This window comes from Nelumbo nucifera, chromosome 8 (genome assembly GCF_055504915.1).
Source record: "Nelumbo nucifera cultivar China Antique chromosome 8, China Antique-T2T, whole genome shotgun sequence".
Classification (NCBI taxonomy): Eukaryota; Viridiplantae; Streptophyta; class Magnoliopsida; order Proteales; family Nelumbonaceae; genus Nelumbo; species Nelumbo nucifera.
Window position 1 is genome coordinate 17,206,150 of NC_142656.1, and position 18,216 is coordinate 17,224,365.

The 18,216-nt window shown below is 36.8% G+C and overlaps 1 protein-coding gene across 5 annotated transcripts in view; it reads left to right on the plus strand.

Annotated features, from left to right (window-relative positions):
* LOC104592555 (uncharacterized) overlaps nt 1-8,923 on the plus strand; it is a 43,486-nt gene extending 34,563 nt beyond the window's left edge. For 3 of the 5 annotated variants that reach the window (XM_010251983.3, XM_088893902.1, XM_010251984.3), the window contains 5 exons: nt 449-520; nt 5,722-5,865; nt 6,715-6,786; nt 7,696-7,842; nt 8,309-8,746. In XM_010251983.3, coding sequence (XP_010250285.1) covers nt 449-520; nt 5,722-5,865; nt 6,715-6,786; nt 7,696-7,842; nt 8,309-8,493 — 620 coding nt within the window. In that variant the 3' untranslated portion in view covers nt 8,494-8,746. Of the gene's footprint in view, nt 1-448; nt 521-5,721; nt 5,866-6,714; nt 6,787-7,695; nt 7,843-8,308; nt 8,747-8,784 lie in introns of those variants that run through there. The other 2 variants (XR_734429.3, XM_088893903.1) reach the window with 2 other exon arrangements.
* The last annotated feature ends 9,293 nt before the right edge of the window (nt 8,924-18,216 follow it).

The window sequence follows — 18,216 nt, forward strand, 5'->3', positions numbered from 1 at the left end:
TTACCTAGTAGATCAGTGGTGCCTATTACTCTCAAGTGGTAAGAAATTTGGCTAGGGAGCTAAGATTGTCATTCAAGTGGATTGATAGATTGGCTAACAGCTAGGCAAGGAGTGAGCAGAAATCAGTTGTATTGAGGGGTTATATTACAAGAAGATGGGATGATATAAATGTAATTGAAGGGGTCTATCAATAGGGATATTCTCATTGTACACACTTCATTTTTTCTTGACAAATTAATAGAACTGAACAGTTTCCACCAAAAAGAAAAAATCTTCTCAAGTGATTTATAATGGAGCACTTAATAATGTTCCTGTGTTTTCAAGTGAAGGAAAATTTTGTGACAATATACCATATGACCTTTCAAGTTAAAGAAAAAATTTATTCTAAGATGAAATATGTAAGTGATTCTGATGTTTACATGTTTATGTTTTGGCTTCTGAAGCCCAGGCCTTCTGCACTTGAGAATTCTGGAGTTGTCTGATACTGAAGTTGGGAGCAATGGGCTGCGCCATCTATCTGGTTAGATAACATCTTTCCATATATAGGATATGAGTACCCCCTGCTTACAATGTCACTTTTAATTTAATGTGGTGTTAGTTTCGTGCTTTGGTATTCTGTGATGGCCTTTAGTTTTACTGATCAGAGAATTTGAATTTTTTACATTCAATATTAACATTGGGGAGGTGCTTGTAAAGCATTAATTGTTTGTGTAAATTTGAGTTTGTGAGCTGCTTTTGAGCTCTCCACACAACATCATTTCTCTAGCCTTGGTTTTGATTCAACTATAACTTTATGTGGAGTTGTATCTTGCTACTTGTGTTTTTCTTCTCTTTCTGCTTGCTTATCTCACCGTATTTATGTTTCTCGTTAACTATCATTTAATGGGAACCTAGAGGTAGGTCCAATAGGTGACAAGTTGAGGAAATTTTGCCTGTGGTTGCTTTATCCTGTTCATATAGGGCCACCAATTACAGAAGCTAAGTGATGGCCGAAATGTTCACTACTAGGTCCACATCATGATTCCAGCAAACTCACTACTCACTTCTTTTAGGTCCATACTCCTCATAACTTTGATGAAGCTCCAGATTCTACTTTTAGGAAGCTCTATTTCTGTAGAAGTCTTAGATCAGTAAATTGTAGATTAGAATTCTTCAGTTATAGTTGGAAATTTTTGAAGGGTATTTGGTTCATAGAAACAACATATAAATAATGCAATATTCTTCCAACTATTTAAGCAGTGTAGTATAACATCTATCTTTTTTTTTTTTCTTTGATAACTAGTGTTAACATGTATCAAAGCATTCTTGAGCTCATTATAGATCTCAAATCATTGTATCAACTATCAAATTACTTTCAACCTATTTTGGGTCTCAAATAGCTTTGGTTGAATGATCCATTGATGTTCTGCCATCATATCCAAGAGACTAGATTGTTAGCATGGCAGATGAGCCATCTGATTTGGTTGGACCTAGAGGTGATCATTCTTGTCTGGGCCTGGCTTGACCTGCAATATAATATAATATACATAATACTTTCATATTATAATATATTATATTATGTATTATATATATAATATTATCTGTATTATATCTTTATTATATATTGTATATGTAATATACTAATATATATGCATGTATATTTTATTTTATTTTTATAAAACTGTTTTTGATGAATAACTTGTAACTTTCATTAAGATAAGCTCTCTTAACTCCCCCACCAAAAGACAAAACAAACAAAGAAAACAAGATTACAAATGAGCCCAAAACATAGAGTCCCTAGTCACCCCTTGTTTGGATAACCCATCAGAAAAGGAGTTAGCACTTCTTTTTACCCAGTTCAATTTTATTTCAATATCCTTAGTCAGCCACTTAAATTTCCTCTTCTCATTACTATAGTTCCAGAGACCAGCAGAGTCTTCATTCAGCCAGCCCACCACTAGTTTATAATCTCCCTCTATGACCAGTTTAGTGATGTTCAGCTCTTTAAAACCTTTGAACTCCTTCCAAAACAGATGAAAAATCAGCCTGGAGAGAATAACCCACTCCAATTGGTCCAGAAAAAAGAGCAGTTACCATACCCTCCTCATTTCTTAGAACACCCCCAATACCTGAGAGACCTGGATTTCCAATGCTATTTCCATCAAAGTTTAATTTGAAGAAACTACTAGAAGGAGGAGTCCAAGTAGGTAGAGGAATGTCCTTAGCTGGAGCTGAGCTTGCAATTTCCTTCTAATTTCTAATCAAATCAGCCGCTGTAAAGTCTTTAAACAGCTCCAGAGACTTGAGCCAATGCAACACTCTAAAATGGACCACCTCCAGAACATCTTGTAGACTTCTTCCTCTATCTGAAAAAACTCTCTAGTTCCTTTCTTCCCAGATAGTCCAACACACAGCAGCCCTGACACATCTCCACATGACTCTTCCTCTTTTCCGTGGCCAACTAAATAAAATATAAAACTTCTAACATATAAATACTCATTAGTTGACACATGCCAACTCATGTGCCAACACGAGTTAACTCAACTATGAGAATTGTCCTCCTAGGCAAGGCCTTCATTCCCATTTCTAAGCAATGGTGGACTTGGGACAACACTCAATGGTAACACTCACTATTGACTGTTGTTCCAAGTCCCATATTGCTCAACAATGGGAATGAAGGCCTTCCCTTCATCTACAAAAGGATAGATAAGCCAAGCCAAATTAAGTCTAGGAATTAAATGAGGACCATGCCTTTTTTTTTGTGCCACAGGCCCAAAGCCTAGCCTAGCTTGAGCTTGTGCAATATTTTTTTATGTATTATATGTGATGTAATTTAAAATTTTATAAATAATTAAAATTTTCATTAGATGACATGGGCCCAAATTTGGCCTAACTTGGCCCCATGGTTTTCTGGTGCCAATGTGAGGCTAGGTGATAGGGGGTGCCTTGTTGCCTTGCCTAGTCATCTAGGTGATGGGATTTTTTTGAATAAAAAGTGTGAATCCTAGGGTAATTCCCCAGGTTCCATATCAAGCAGCAACATCTTTCGCTATTGTTTATAATCTTCATAAAAAATGTATAAACATTATTTAAAACATAGAAAATCATCATATTCATGAAAAAATGGAAGAAAATAAATTTCAGAAAATAGAGGGGCTGAGCCTCTATTTTTTGTCCTAGGAAAAGAAGAAAAGAAAAGAAAGGAAGAAGAAAATCAATTTGTGTTGATTGGACAACATTTTGAGTTCTTCCATTCTTATTAGCTCAGGCTTTGAAGTTTTTGACGGTTCAAGATAATATACATCTTAATTGAACCCTAACAAATTAAAAAAACAATAAAAGGAAACTAGTATTTTAAATCAAACTGAATAATTTAGTTTAATAATGTACATCTTATTATTATAATCTTAGAAAGTTAAGAATATAAAAGTATCTAAGAGCACCGTGTAAAATATATCTTGGCAATTAAGTGAGGTGATCCTCCATGGGCACCTTATCGCCTAGGTGTCACTCTACATGTTAACCTACCTTGGTATTACCTGATTGTCATAATTAGGTACTATACCATAGAGTTAGTCTCTATTTATGATAGTGGGTTGTTCTTGTATCATTTGGTATAGCAATAGTATACATGCCTTGTGTAGGTTATTTGGTTTTTTATTTGATTGATGGTAGCATGTTTGTGTTTAACTGGATGGTCACAAGAAATTGTTGTGGCTGTGCTCTCATGAAAAGTAAATCACCTAGGCATGCACTCACTGGGTGATTTGATTTATCCTTTGACTTTTAGCGTGTTTGGGTTTTTTTAGAGGCCACAAGAAAATGTTATGATTATGTGAACTCATTGTTCCACATGTTAGGCTAGCTTCGTATTTTTTTATATTCCTAGTAAGGTAGTTGATCTTTATTTTTGATCAACTAGCAAGGTAGTAGATCCTAGAGGTAGTCTCAATTTTTTCATATGATAGTAGGTAGTTTGTATATCACTTTGGGTAGCAACAACAAGCATGCACTCACTAGGTAATTCTGTCTTTCATTTGATGGATAGAATGTCAATGTTTTATTGGAGAGGTGCAAGAAAATGTTGTGACCGTGTGGACTAATAGAAACTAAATCATCTAGACATGCATTTGCAAGGTGATTTGGTTTTAAATTTGATTATTAGCATTTTAGTGACTTATTGGAGGGTCACAAGAAAGTGTTGTGACCATGTGAACTCATTGAATTCAAACCACCTAAGCATGCACTCACTAAATGATTTGGTTTTTCTTTTGACTGTTAGTGTTTTACTGGAAGGTCACAAAATGTATTCTGACCACGTGAACACATCACAACACATGGTAGTCTCTATATATTTTTATGTCATTTTGGGGTAGAAAAAAGGTATGCACTCATTGGGTTATATGATTTTTCATTTGATTGTTAGCATGCCTATTTTATTGTAGGGTTCCAAGAAAGTTTTGTGACCGTGTGAACTTATCAAAATCAAATTACCCAAGCATATACGCATTTCAGTGATTTGGTTTTTCATTTGATTGATAGCATGCTTGTGTTTCATTGGACAGTCGGATCAAAGTGGTGTGGTTGTTTGAACTAATCATTCAACATGTTAGGCTATCCTGGTATTTCTAAATTGTCATAGTCAGGTAGACCCTAGAGGCAATCTCCATTTTCTCATATGTTAGCGGGTTGTTAGTGTGTCATTTGGGGTAGCAACAACAGGCACTCACTAGATAGTGGATAATTTGGTTTTTTGCTTCATTAATAGCATATTTGTGTTTTATTAAAGGGTTGCAAATGTTGTGACCATGTGAATACATTGAACCAAATCACCCAGGTAAGTACTCACTGGGTGATTTATATTGGAGGGTCTAAAAGAAAGTGCTGTGGCCATGCCTACTCATTGCTCCACATGTTAAGCTATCTTTGCTTTTCTTGATTGTCGAAGAAAGGAAGTGAACCTTAGAGGCATACATTTCAATGTATCAAGGTTATGCTAGGTGATAGGGGGTGCCCTATCACCTAGTTGCCTAGGCAATGGCTTTTTGTTTTCTGAATAAAAACCATGAACCCTAGGACAATTCCCTAGGTTCCATAGCTAACACCGACCATCTTTCATTATTAATTGTTTACGATCTCTGAAAAAATGTATAAAATTCATTTAAAACATAAAAGATAAGCGTATTCATGAAAAAAATGGAAGAAAGAAAAGAAATTTCAGAAAATAGAGGGGCTGAGCCTCTATTTTTGTCCTAGGAAAGGAAGGAAAAGAAAGGATGAAAGAGGATGAAGAAGAAGAAATATTCAATATTTGTTGGACAAAATTTTGAGTTCTTCCATGCTTATTATCTCAGGTTTTGAAGTCTTCCAAGGGTTCAAGACACTATACATGTTGGTTGAACCCTAACAAATAAGAAAAATAATAAAATGAAATTTGTATTTTAACTCAAATTGAATAATGTTTTGAGAAAATGATAACTTTTATTGCAAAAGAAAGGGGAAGGATGTGCAAAAGCTTAGCAAGGCTATCCTCACACTATTAAGCTCTTAGACCATGATATCACCCCTAGTTGGACACTTGGACCCCATGATCAGTGAATTCTGTGGCTGACAGTTTTGTTAGAGTAGACATATCTGGTTCTTATCTGAAGGTTGATTCTTATAATGATTAACCATGGGTTTGATTTGTTGTTTGGTTCACATCATATACTTAAAGCCTAATTGGTTGGTTCTCTCCTGTAGGTTTAGTTAACCTGGAAAGTATAAATTTGTCATTTACTGTGGTTACGGATAATGGTTTAAGAAAGCTATCCGGATTGACATCTCTCAAGTCACTTAATCTAGATGCTCGCCAAATTACAGATACTGGTCTGGCGGCTCTTACAAGTAAGCATGCTTATAACTTATCCAACTTGAAAATGTACTGTGCTTTTGCGTATATATATTGTTCTCTAATCTAGAGATACATGTGAAATAAGGAGCTGTAATCTTTTCTATTTTTTGCTTGGCTCTTCAGAATTTATTTTCTTTTCTCGAGTTGTATGGTTATGCTGTTTGCTAGATGCATATTTCCTTGGTAGTTCAAGACTTCCAAATTGTGCAATAAAAAGGTTGTAATGGAGTAGCAAAAAGTTCATAACCATTGTTCTTACATATTCCTACCATGGATTCTAGAGGCACAGAGCCCAGTCTTAGATTTGCGTGCTCAAGAATCTGACAATTGGCAGTTCCAGTTTTCAATGCAACTCACACGTAGGAAGTCTAATCAGAATAAGTTTGATACCTTGTGGAAAAGAAAGCACTCTCTGTGGTCACTTTTGTAATTGAAAATTTTGAACTGAGTTCAAGCCTCAGCCAACGAAAGCTCAAATGCTAATGGATAGTCTCAGTGGCTCATTCTATTTTCAAGTCATTGTTTTCCACTTGGATGGCACCTGGTATATGCTGCATATTTTTACCTAGATAGTGTGTAGTGATGTAATGGAATTCTTGAGTTTTTTTTTTGGGTCCATATTTTGTATATACTTTGAATTCTATTTTTAAGTCATTTTATCCACTTAGATAGCACTTGGTGCTATGGTGCATATTTTTACCTAGTGTGTAGTGATGTACTAGAATTCTTTTGAGAATTTTTGGGGTACATATTTTACATATATTCTATAAGTGTATGTGAATGAATACTTCAAATTTCACTGTTCATAAAAATTTCAAATTTCACTGCATTTGCTGTTGCAGATTTGACTGGGTTGACCCATCTGGATCTTTTTGGGGCTCGAATTACAGACTTTGGAACGAACTGTTTGCGCTGTAAGTTAGACTAACTAATCTACTATTTCGTTTATTCGTGGATGTAAATGAATCCTTGCAATGCCTATCAAAAAGTTATAAGAGGGAAAGAAGGAAATTATTACCTGTTTTCATGCATGTGATTGGAATCCCCAGTTTTTGTACTTCCTAGTATACAAATGTTTCATAAGAAAACTATACTGTTCTAGTTTTTGCTTAAGGTCATACCCGTCTGCATGCACAAAAATAAATGGCATTAACATTACTAGTCTAATAGTCTTCAGAATTGTTAGCAGGCTTTTGGTTGGGAAAATATTATGAGAGCAAAGTAGTGCCTGCATTTTCAGGCTTTCTTGATGCATGCTAATAGTTGACAGAAGCAGGGCCATATGCTGATTTTCTTATCATTTACATGTTTATCTTATTCACTTGAATATTTACTTATCATCATCTTTCATATGGGTTAGTATTGAACAAACTGTTAAGGTGAGAATTTTTATTATTTATTTACTGAGAGAGTCAATCTTGGGATGCGTATGAAGCCCCTTTTCTATTATATATTGAGAGTAATAAACTTCATATATACCCATGGTTAGAAAGCAACATATAAAATAAAAATACTTTCTTCAGTACAAAATTACAAATATAATAAAATAAGCTCCAATGGAGAAATTATACTCAATTTCTATGTACCTTTAATTCTGATTCAATGGTTGAGGCATTCCTTATATTATGGCTAACGAGGCTGAGGTGCACTGGGAAGTTTCACTGGTTGATATAGCCGAGTCATCTAACATCAAGAATCAATTCAATATTAAATGAAATCAAATCATGAAAACACTGATATATGTGTATCAGTATATCTCGTCAATTAAACCATTGGGTTCTTTGAATTATTCACCTTGAATAATTGTTTTTGTGCTTTATCAGATTTCAAGAACCTCCGCTCCCTAGAGATATGTGGTGGAGGGTTAACTGATGTTGGTGTGAAGAATATCAAGGATCTTACTTCCTTGGCACTACTAAATTTGTCACAAAACTGCAACCTCACAGACAAAACCTTGGAATTGATTTCAGGTATGCTCACTTTCATGAAGCTGAAGAATTGTTCTTTATTTATATTCGTTTAAAATTTACAGAGGACATCAGGGTAGGAGTTCCCATCGTATTTATGCAGTACATGTGGAACAATTCAATTGGTAGGTCGAGCTGGGAGTTTCCTCTGCCAAATACTTGACTGGCTAATTGCTGTGATCTATGGCATGTTTTTATGACTTGGGATATGTAGTCAATCCAGACGGTGTATGTGCATATGGATCACTTCCTTCGTCCAATTGCTTGCTTTTGGACCAAAAAATGTACATAGAATCCATGAAACTGAGATTTGAGAGGGACGGATCCCCTTAAATTATATGGGGTCGGCTGCATTCTGCCATTCCGTCTGTCCAATGCCATATGCATGGGCCCTTGTTCTTAACTTGTCACTAGTGCTGCATCTCAAGTTTATTACATGTTTCTAATTCTAGCATCGTGTAAAATACAGGACTGACTGCGTTGGTCTCCCTTAATGTTTCAAATTCACGTATAACCAATGCGGGATTGCAGCATTTGAGGCCTTTAAAGAACTTAAGGTCGCTGTCTCTGGAATCATGCAAGGTCACAGCTAGTGAAATGAAGAAGCTTCAGACAATTTTCCTCCCTAATCTTATAAGTGTTCGACCTGAGTAGTTCTCAATTAAGCATGAGAGGATGCTATGTAAATATCCTTACAACAATTGGTGAACAACCATGTACATGGTGTAAATATTTCTCAAGTGTGGGGAAAGCAAGAATCTGCCATATGTGAAGCTTTCTTGCAAGCAATGAACCAGAAAGTGTAAATATACTTCCTTGGCATGATCTACAGGTGCGCTTCTCTGGAGCTATGGGAATTGTATATATGGTTTATTTGGGTTGCACCGTTCAACCTGCTTTTGCTTCACATGGTTTTTGTGTTTATGTGGCTGTTTTTTTCTTCAGCTAATTCATGGTTTATGGACTTGAATCGGATATTACGCTTCTGAACCTGTAAAGTGGTGTTATTCCGATTTCCGAGTGTGGAACACCTATGTAATGTGGAAGTTGGAACATTAATGATTTTGGGCCGTTACTAGGGGTATCCTTGAAATGTTCATACGAGAACTGTAAATGGATTGATTACTAGGCGTTGGGAATACAGACCTGGGTCATCTCACTTGGCTATTGGCAAGAAACGAGGATTGGATTAGGGCCTTGTCTAGGACACTGGATTTCATTTTCCTCCTCAGAGATGGTATAAACCCTCTTATGGGGTCGTGGTAGCTATTGAGAATTTCACTAGTTACATTTTTTCTTTCTTGGGTATTACATAATACACATTGGACTCTGGTGGGGTGCATGTGAATAAGGGTGTCGATGGACGAATTAATTTGGATGGATTGGACGGACCAACAAGATATATTAGATTGGACCAATCTGGTCCAAAATATTTATTAGATTGGATTGGACCTGGTCCATCTGTAACAAATTTATATTGGATTTGGGTTGGATTAAGTCAATACTTGGTCCGTTGATACAAGATAAGAATACATGTCAATGGACTGGGTTTGGGTTAAAACCAATCTAAATCAAAATGAATTTAAACAGATTTGATGGTTCAGACATTGAATTGGACCATTCCAAATTGGTCCAAAACATTCATTGGATTAGATTGGACCTGGGCCATTTATAATGGACTCACATGGACTTGAACGGATTGGACCAAATCCAGTCCAATTGACACCCCTAAATGTGAAATCCACTGGCTATCGTCACTGAGAATTTGCAGTTCTGCAGTGGTTGATCCTGTGCCTCCTATCTTGAAGTGATGCCAAGTGACAAGCTCAGCTATTGGATCATTGGCTAGTTGCATAATTACTACTATGATTTTGGTGTATTAAGATGGGTAATATTTGGCCTAAATTGACTGATTGGATACTTGGATCCAAGGTATAAATTATTGGAAAGGCAGTTTTAAGATACTGCCCTACATATACTTAAAAAGCCATTGAATGAAGGATTGCATATGATAGGATGGGAGTTTATAACACTAAATTTAAGACTAAACATTTAGAACACATTTAAATGATCTGTGTGAAGTGAGGATATGTATGGCCAACATAAATGTTTAATTTTATGCTTATGAGGGTACGTATCCTATTAATTCCATTCTACCTCTTATGGTATATGTTTTCAATTCAATGGGTGTGTGAAAACATGAAAATCCTTTTCTGTTTATACCATGGAATGATGTGGTAAAAACCAACTACCAATCAGAGGCCACGGTATGGCACCTAGGGGCATAATGATCAATTTATTTTACTTCAGAAGATGATCTAGTCCCCTCACCAGACCCAGACATGGCGTGCAGCACTCCCTTCAACCCAAGCTGATTTTCTGACTTGACAAAAGTCACCTCATCCTGAGAAATAAAGTCAATGGCATAGCTGAATCCAACACTTCACTCAGAAGAATGTATGTGACCGAACCAAGCTGATACATGCATACAAACTCATGGCACATGTTTGTCTAATCAATTTAGGAAGCGTAACACATTGATATACAGGTGGAGGCATGCTAGATGTCATGTACAAAGACAAGACCGTTGGATGCTACACGTGGCCAAGTTGATTGATTGTCAATGCAGACACATTGCCGACCATCTGCACATAACGTGTAAACTACAAATATGACAGTTGGATCGGGGCTCCAACAGCGTGTGAACGACATACTCGTATCCCTAGACGAGACTCCCGTCCTATAAATAGGTGAAGCCTCTTTCTTTTCAATGCTCCCACTCTTCACTCTATGTTCCAATACTTGGGCCAGGTTTGGGCTACTTAAGGGCTAGTCCCAATATCAACCCGTAAACTTTTGAATCCAAACCTAACCTATGTATTGCGGGCTGGGCCAATTGAATGGCCCCACCTAAGTTGTACCCTTAATTTTAAGAAAAGCGATTAGTGTTTTTTATGCCAGAAAATAAACAAAAAGATGTTTTTTTTTTTAATTCCTACTTAGTTGACTAAACTGAAACACAGGTAAATCATAGATTCTAAAAATCAATGCTATGCACCAAACAAATGAAGGGGAATTAAGAGAGTCACCATTCGCCAATACCCAAGAGCCCATACACAAAGTAAGGGATACATGAGTTAGACACCTTTAAGTCTCTAACCCCAAAACTTAAGCTATTAGGTTGTATGCCAATCATGTATATAAGTCTCTTGCCTCTCTTATAGGATTGTCAATGGATCGGGTTGGACATGATGCACTCGATGGAACCAAACTGATTGGGTTGGTTTGGATTCTAGGAACTATAGCAGATGGATCAGTTCTAATTCCTGTTATATTGTCCCGAATCTTATCAGTTTGGAACCGGTTCCACCTAATCCCAAACCAATTTAATATATATTAAATGTATAATATATTAAATAAATTATTATTTATATAATATTTTCAACAATCGGATCAAACCTGATTGTTTCAAGAACTGATCGGTTCAATTCTGGGTCTAAATTACAGACCATATCAAGTCCAATTCAGTTCCGGTTCCACCTGGACCCGACCCAGATCTGAGCCATTGACAACCTTACTCTCCTATCCGTTTGCAATGTGGGTCACCAACTATTCATACATAAATCCCAGCAATCCCTCCCAATGTGCGAGTCTCTTATCATTCACATCAACCACTCCCCCCAAATGGAAATCACTAAGACATCATCAAGCTTAACACACATCACAAGCATCTAACCAAGAGCCCTTGCTCAATACCATAGCAGGGAGCCCACACTTAAGTACCAGTTGCCAACACTCACCAATTACTCACCCATCTGAGCACACTCAGCCATGCGAGTCACCAATCACAATTGCAAAGCACTAACGCCCAACCCATGGGAAACGACAGATCCATGGGAGTCACCTTAAAACTTGAGTCCAGTTGAACAGTTAGCCCTAATACTACTTGTTGGGGGAGCCAAGGCCAGGAGTCACCAAAATCCGAGAGCTCAAACATACACACATAGGACTTAATACCAACTCTAACCCAAAAGCTTAATTAAACTTATTAGGTTATGGACCAATCTTGCATATTATCAAGTCTCTTGCCTCTCTTATCCCTTTCCAATGTAGAATATATATTCAAATGTGAAGCTCAACAATAAAGTGTCCTATTCATTTTTTTAATCAAATCCGAAAGACAAATAAAGAACAGCTTCTAAAAATCGCTATTTTGTAAAAAATAAAATGCCTCAATCACTTTTTAAAGCAAGTTGAACATCCTACGACCAGAAAAGTTAATAAACAACAGCTATTACAAAAAACATTCCAATGAAATAAAAAGAAATTATAGATGACTTATGGAGCATGAAACCAGAAATTCAAGAACATACTTTTGGTTTCAGCTTTGGAAACAAAGGACACATTGTCGGCATTCAAAATGTTTGTGCTGTGTCAAGATCTGGAGGCTGATGCAAGCTCTGCTAAGTATGGTTTTCAAAACTGGACCAGACTGGACGGTTGGACTGAAAAACGGGATCTGTTTTTCCCTCAAAACCGTTTTTTTCCCTAAAACCGTTGATTTTGGTCAGTAAATCGCTGAACCGGCTGGTTAACCATTTGAACCGTTCGAATGGTTTTGACCATTTTCCAATTTTTTTAAAATTTTTTTATTTTTTTGTTAGAATGGGCCAGCCGTTCGGGTCGAACAGTCGGACTGTTCGAACCGGCAATCGGACCCCTGACCGGTTCATTTTTAAAAACCATGCTTCTAAGATCTTCTGAGCTATATATAGAAGTTTCTATAAGAGGCAAGTTTCAGGCTGCCTGATGATACAATAGGGGTCCGGTCTTGTGTCAGGGAGAGGCATGAGAGTGAGAGTTATTTCCAAGGGTTTGTTTAGATAGCTTGGATCTCCTACTCACAAGAACCCTACCCAAGGCTCACTATAGCTGTACTTTGAGAATATCTCCTTTATTTGCATGTTACCATTCATGGAGAGATGTTTCCAATGTATAGCTGTGCTATAGTGTCATGTGGGTTGGAGATCTGAATTCTCAAACAAACAGTTCCCTTATTCTACCTTTAATGAATTGGGATCTGGTCCTCACGCCGACCTCACAGTCACATCCCACTAGGTATTGAGAACATCTACCATGAATAATAACATACAATTAAAGGAGATGTTCCCGATATGCGGCTGGAACATGTTGTGAGGTCCGTGTGACTTGCCTTTAATGTCATTAGGGGGGATATTTATAATCCCTTCAGAGGGGAGGGATCCCACTTATACTTATCAGATGTCAGCTGAACTCAGCTGCGTCATCATGAGTCATGAACCCCCCCCCCCCATTCCGTTGGATGAGTGGGGATCTGCTCCTCACACTAAATCACTCATACTTGTGTTTTATTATTCATGGGAGATGTTCCCAATACATGGTGGGATGTGTATGTTAGTGTATGGTGCGCTTTATGAGGGGCAAATAGAGCAAATCCCAATTTTAGTTGGATGCCTTAGATCTTATTTGGAACGTCGTATCAATGGTCCATGTGTCAATGCTATGGAAATTCCCTCTCCTCTGGTCCTGGTCCCTCCCATGCCTCATTAATGAAGCTTTATTAATGCAAGCCAACTAGCAATCCCTTGCAAACGTGGAGTCCACGTGCGATGGAAGATCCGCCTCCCCTTTCTCGAAACCTTACCCCTAGTGTAGCTAGGCCTTTACAAGTTTAGGAGTGCTTATTTGAAAAATAAGCGCTTATTGATAAGTTCTTAAAACAAGTGCTTAATCAAATAAGCACTTATTTGCGTTGGACACAGATTTTTCAAGTGAAAAATAAGCACTTATTTTATATTAGGTATTTAATGGTCTTTCTCTCCAATATAAGCACTTCTATATCTATATATTAAAATGCAATGTGCCAAGCTGGCACTATCCTACTTTATGTTTTATTCTTGAAGCCACTTTATCTCTTTTTAGGTTTCTTCTCAAAGGCACCTATCTTTTTTTCTGGTTTCTTTTTGAATTTTTTTAATTTTAAAATTGAACAAAATAATTCAAGTGACCAATTACCTTTAAGCTCTCTCTCTCCCTCTCCCTCTCTCTCTCTCTTTCTCTCTCTCTTCCATTAACTCTTTTAATAATCACCCCTCATTAATTATGCCATTAACTCTCTCATTCAATAACCATGCCACTAATTCCCTCTCATCCCCATTAAACTATAATTATCTGTAAAGATTAATTATATTGAAATTGAGATATTCAAGGATATATTATTTTCTAAATAATCTACTTCCATTTAAAATTACAATCCATTTATATTCCATTTGAAAAATAAAAAATGATTAATCATAATAAAAATTATTTAGTAAGTTAAATAAAATAAAAATTATTATTAATTATTGTTATGATAAAAATACTTTTATTAATATAATAAAAAGTTTAGTTAATAAAAGGAATAAGATAAATTAAAAATAAATATCAATTTAAAGTTAATATAAAAATATACATAACCCCAAAAATTAATACTTGAATTGAACATAGATGGACACCATTTAATTGGAAATGTCATAGTGCTCCATCTTCAATTTTGCTAATAAATAAAGCCCACGAATCGCATTCATTTAAAAAATAATAATTGAGTTGAACTTAGATGGACACCATTTAATTGGAAATGTCATAGAGCTCCATCTTCAATTTTGTTGATAAGTAAAGCCCATGCATCAAGGTTCTAACTAGTATTCATTTAAAAAGAAAACTTTAACCCTCATTTTGAGAGTGCCACATATACAATGATTTAACAAATTTTTAAACAATAAATCAATCACATTATATGCCATTAAAATGAGAATTTTAATTAGGAAAAATTCTCGATGTTTACCCTACACTTTGGGCCTACTGCCACTTTGGTCACCAAACTTTAAAATGCGACAATTCAGCACCCGAACTTTCAAAACGTGTTAATCCACTAACTATCGTTAACCAGCCCATTAACTAGTTGTTAAGTGGCATTTGAAAAGACAAAAATGCCTTTTGAGTGTCATCTAATTCTCTTTATCAACCATTCAAATGTTGATAAAAAATGAACAAATGTCATTAAGCAGCATTTGAAAAGACACAAATGTCTTTCGAGTGTCATCTAATTCTTGACAAAAAATGAACAGTCCCAAATCCTTGCCTCTTCTATTCAAGAAAGTTGGAGTCACCAGAATGCCCATTGAGACGTGACCCCAACTTTCTTGAATAGAAGAGGCAAGGATTTGGAACTGTTCATTTTTTGTCAATGTTTGGATGGTCGATAAAGAAAATTAGATGACACCCGAAAGACATTTGTGTCTTTTCAAATGTCACTTAACGGCTGGTTAACAGGGTACTAGATTGACATGTTTTGAAAGTTCGTGTATTGAATTGTCGCATTTTAAAGTTCAGGAACCAAAGTGGCACTAGGCCCAAGGTACAAGGTACTAATTGGGAATTTTCCCTTTTAATTAATGGGAGTGACAAAACCGGTGTACTATGAGTTTCTTTCCCTCTTCTATTTAATTTTTTTACTGTTTCTTTCCCCTCTTCATTACTACTAAGGCTGCAACTTGGGCCGGTTTGGCCCAAACCAAACCCAAAAAAGTCGGGCTGAGTTGGGTCGGGTTGATGCTCGGGTTAGGATTAGGATTGAAATTTATGAACCCGACTTTACTTTGGGTTGGGTTAGGGTTGACCCCTTGGGCAACCCGAACCCAACTCTATAGTACATATCATATATAAATATATGTTATATGTGTGATATATCATACATTAACTTGTTTAGATGCATGATAGTTGTATAGCCCCCACCACATACTATCATTTATTTCTTTTAAGATAATCACTTCACTTATTCCTAATTGGAAATACTAAAACCTTAATAACATATTTTATGTTTTTTGAATATTTTATTCTTTATCTCCTCTCTATTGTTTGCCACCCATAACTTGTTGTCCATAAAAGATCTATTATAAGTCATAACTCATAATAAACTATAGTCATTTCAAATACCTTTTTTTTTCAAATTTTGTACTTAAAGAATCAAGAAAAACATCAACAAACAAATACTAATTAAACATAGGATTAATATATGTAGTGAAACTTGAGTTAAGATCTGAGATTAAGAAGTTTGTATGAGATTTTAAGGGATGGGAAGAAGGTTGAGTTGGGCCCAACCCTAAGTTGACCTTGGGTTGGGTTAAGGTTGAAGGAATTTAGTTAGTGTTAGGATTAAGGTTGGGTTGGGTTAGGATTAGGGTTGGGGGTTTAAAACTTAGGGTTGGGCTAGGGTTGGCCTCAACCCGGCCTGACTTACAGCCCTACTTACTACTTGTTTTCTATTCATACTTTCTGTTTGTTATCCCTCCTATAATAATCACCGATCCAATTCTACACAAGTCATACATTATGAAAAAAAAAAAAAAAGCATACTTGCCAGGATTAATTTCCCATGGAATTGATATGTATTTCAGCCGATGACCCAGAGTAGCTGAGATGGTCACTTGGCATTAGGGGTGCAACTCAGGTTGGCCTGTGTTGGCATTTTACACTTATCTACCTTTTGCAGTTAAAACCATGAGATTCGACCATTCAACCTACAGTTGTGGGTTTGATCCTGTGCCTCCATAATCTGAGTGATGCTGAGTGACCAACTCAGCTACTGGGTCATTGCCTCGTCGGCTCACTTACAATAGATATAGGAGGTACAACTTAGACGGGGTGCGCCAGGTTTTAGCTTCACCCAAGCCCAATTCTAAGAATTGAGCTTAAAGTCTGAGCCCGGCCCAGGCCCAAGGTTAAGCCCAAATTATTCAACCTAAGCCCAGCCTACAGTAAAATTTGGTACATTCGGGTTAGGCTCAGGTTTGGGTTGGTCAATCAATCCAGCTGATTGATAAGGTCTCATGCTGATCATAGCAGAGACTTGAAATCGAATCCCGCTTGCACCTGCTATGGGTTGGGGGATGGACTACCCCCAAAATAATTAAAAAGCCAAGACTTTTGAGGCAGGCCCGGACAAAACATCTAAGCCCAACCTGTATAAAATTGTGGGCTAGATCGTCTGGGCTCAGGTTGGGCTGCCCAAGTTGCACCCTTAAAAAATATGGTTGTATAGTGCATTATTTCCCATCATTGATCACTTTTATCAACATAGAATCAATGTGGGCACATTAATGACGTTCTCTATACTATAGCCTATAGGGTTCAATTGAAGGATTTGCGCGATAACTTTTTTGGTAGGTGTCATGATGCTTTGGCCATCTTAGATTTGTGAATTGACACCTATTCCCATTCCTCAATCAGTGACTCCCCTTCGTCACAACTGAAATATGTAAATAACTGATTAACCAAGATATTTGATGTTTGTGGGTCTTCTTAATGGCTTGCAAAGATCCAGTAAAAATTCCTTAATTCCGGCAATTGGGGCCCATCGCATAAAGCTGGGGTAAACACTGAAAGGGCAGTTTAGCCCTCAAAAGAAGCTTTTATAATTGACAAGGCTTAAATTGTCGACATAAAATAAAAGTATAGAATATCATATAAGCACATGCTAAAACCGGACTGGACTGGATGGTCAGACCGGAAAAACCGGGAATCGGTTACCTGACGTTCCGTTTTCTTCCAAAACCGTTGATTTTGATCAGCAAACTATTTAATCGGCCGATTAACCATTCAAACCGTTTGAATGGTTTTGATCGTTTTCTAATTTTATTAATTTTTTTTTTTATTTTTTTGTCAGAATGGGCCAGCCATTCGGGTTGAATGGTCAGACCATTCAAATCGGTAACTGAACCCCTGACTGGTCAGCCACCGGTTCGTTTTTAAAAACTATGGTGAGAAGAAATTCTCAAACCGGTTCGTTTTTAAAAACTATGGTGAGAAGAAATTCTCAAACATCTCTCTCTCGGCTAATAAATTCAAAAAGGAATTAACGTTTTCCTTTCACTTCTAAAAAAACAAAGACCCAAGATTTATTTTCCCCTGGTTTCTTCGGGATTTTGGTGGTCTTCTATTTGACACAGAAAGTAGCATATTCTCCAGTGCTTATCGGTTAAACCAAGTGTTGGTTCCATTAGTTCACCACGTTACAAGTCAGTCTTTAGTGTTGTCAATCAATAATTGAACTGAGATAGATGATATTCCACCAAATTCTAGGGTTGCTGAAATGTCTCGCAGTTGGGATAATATTCTCTCCCCTATCGACTCGACTGGAGGAGTAGCGCAACTTTACCTCTGTGCGACAAGTTGCAAGGACAGAATTTCTGTGCCACAACATTACATCACTGGGCTGGCTAGAGGATACAAGTAACATGAAACGACTTCCTTGGGGAATCCTCCCTGGGTCGGGTGGATAATTATATTGATAGCACACTC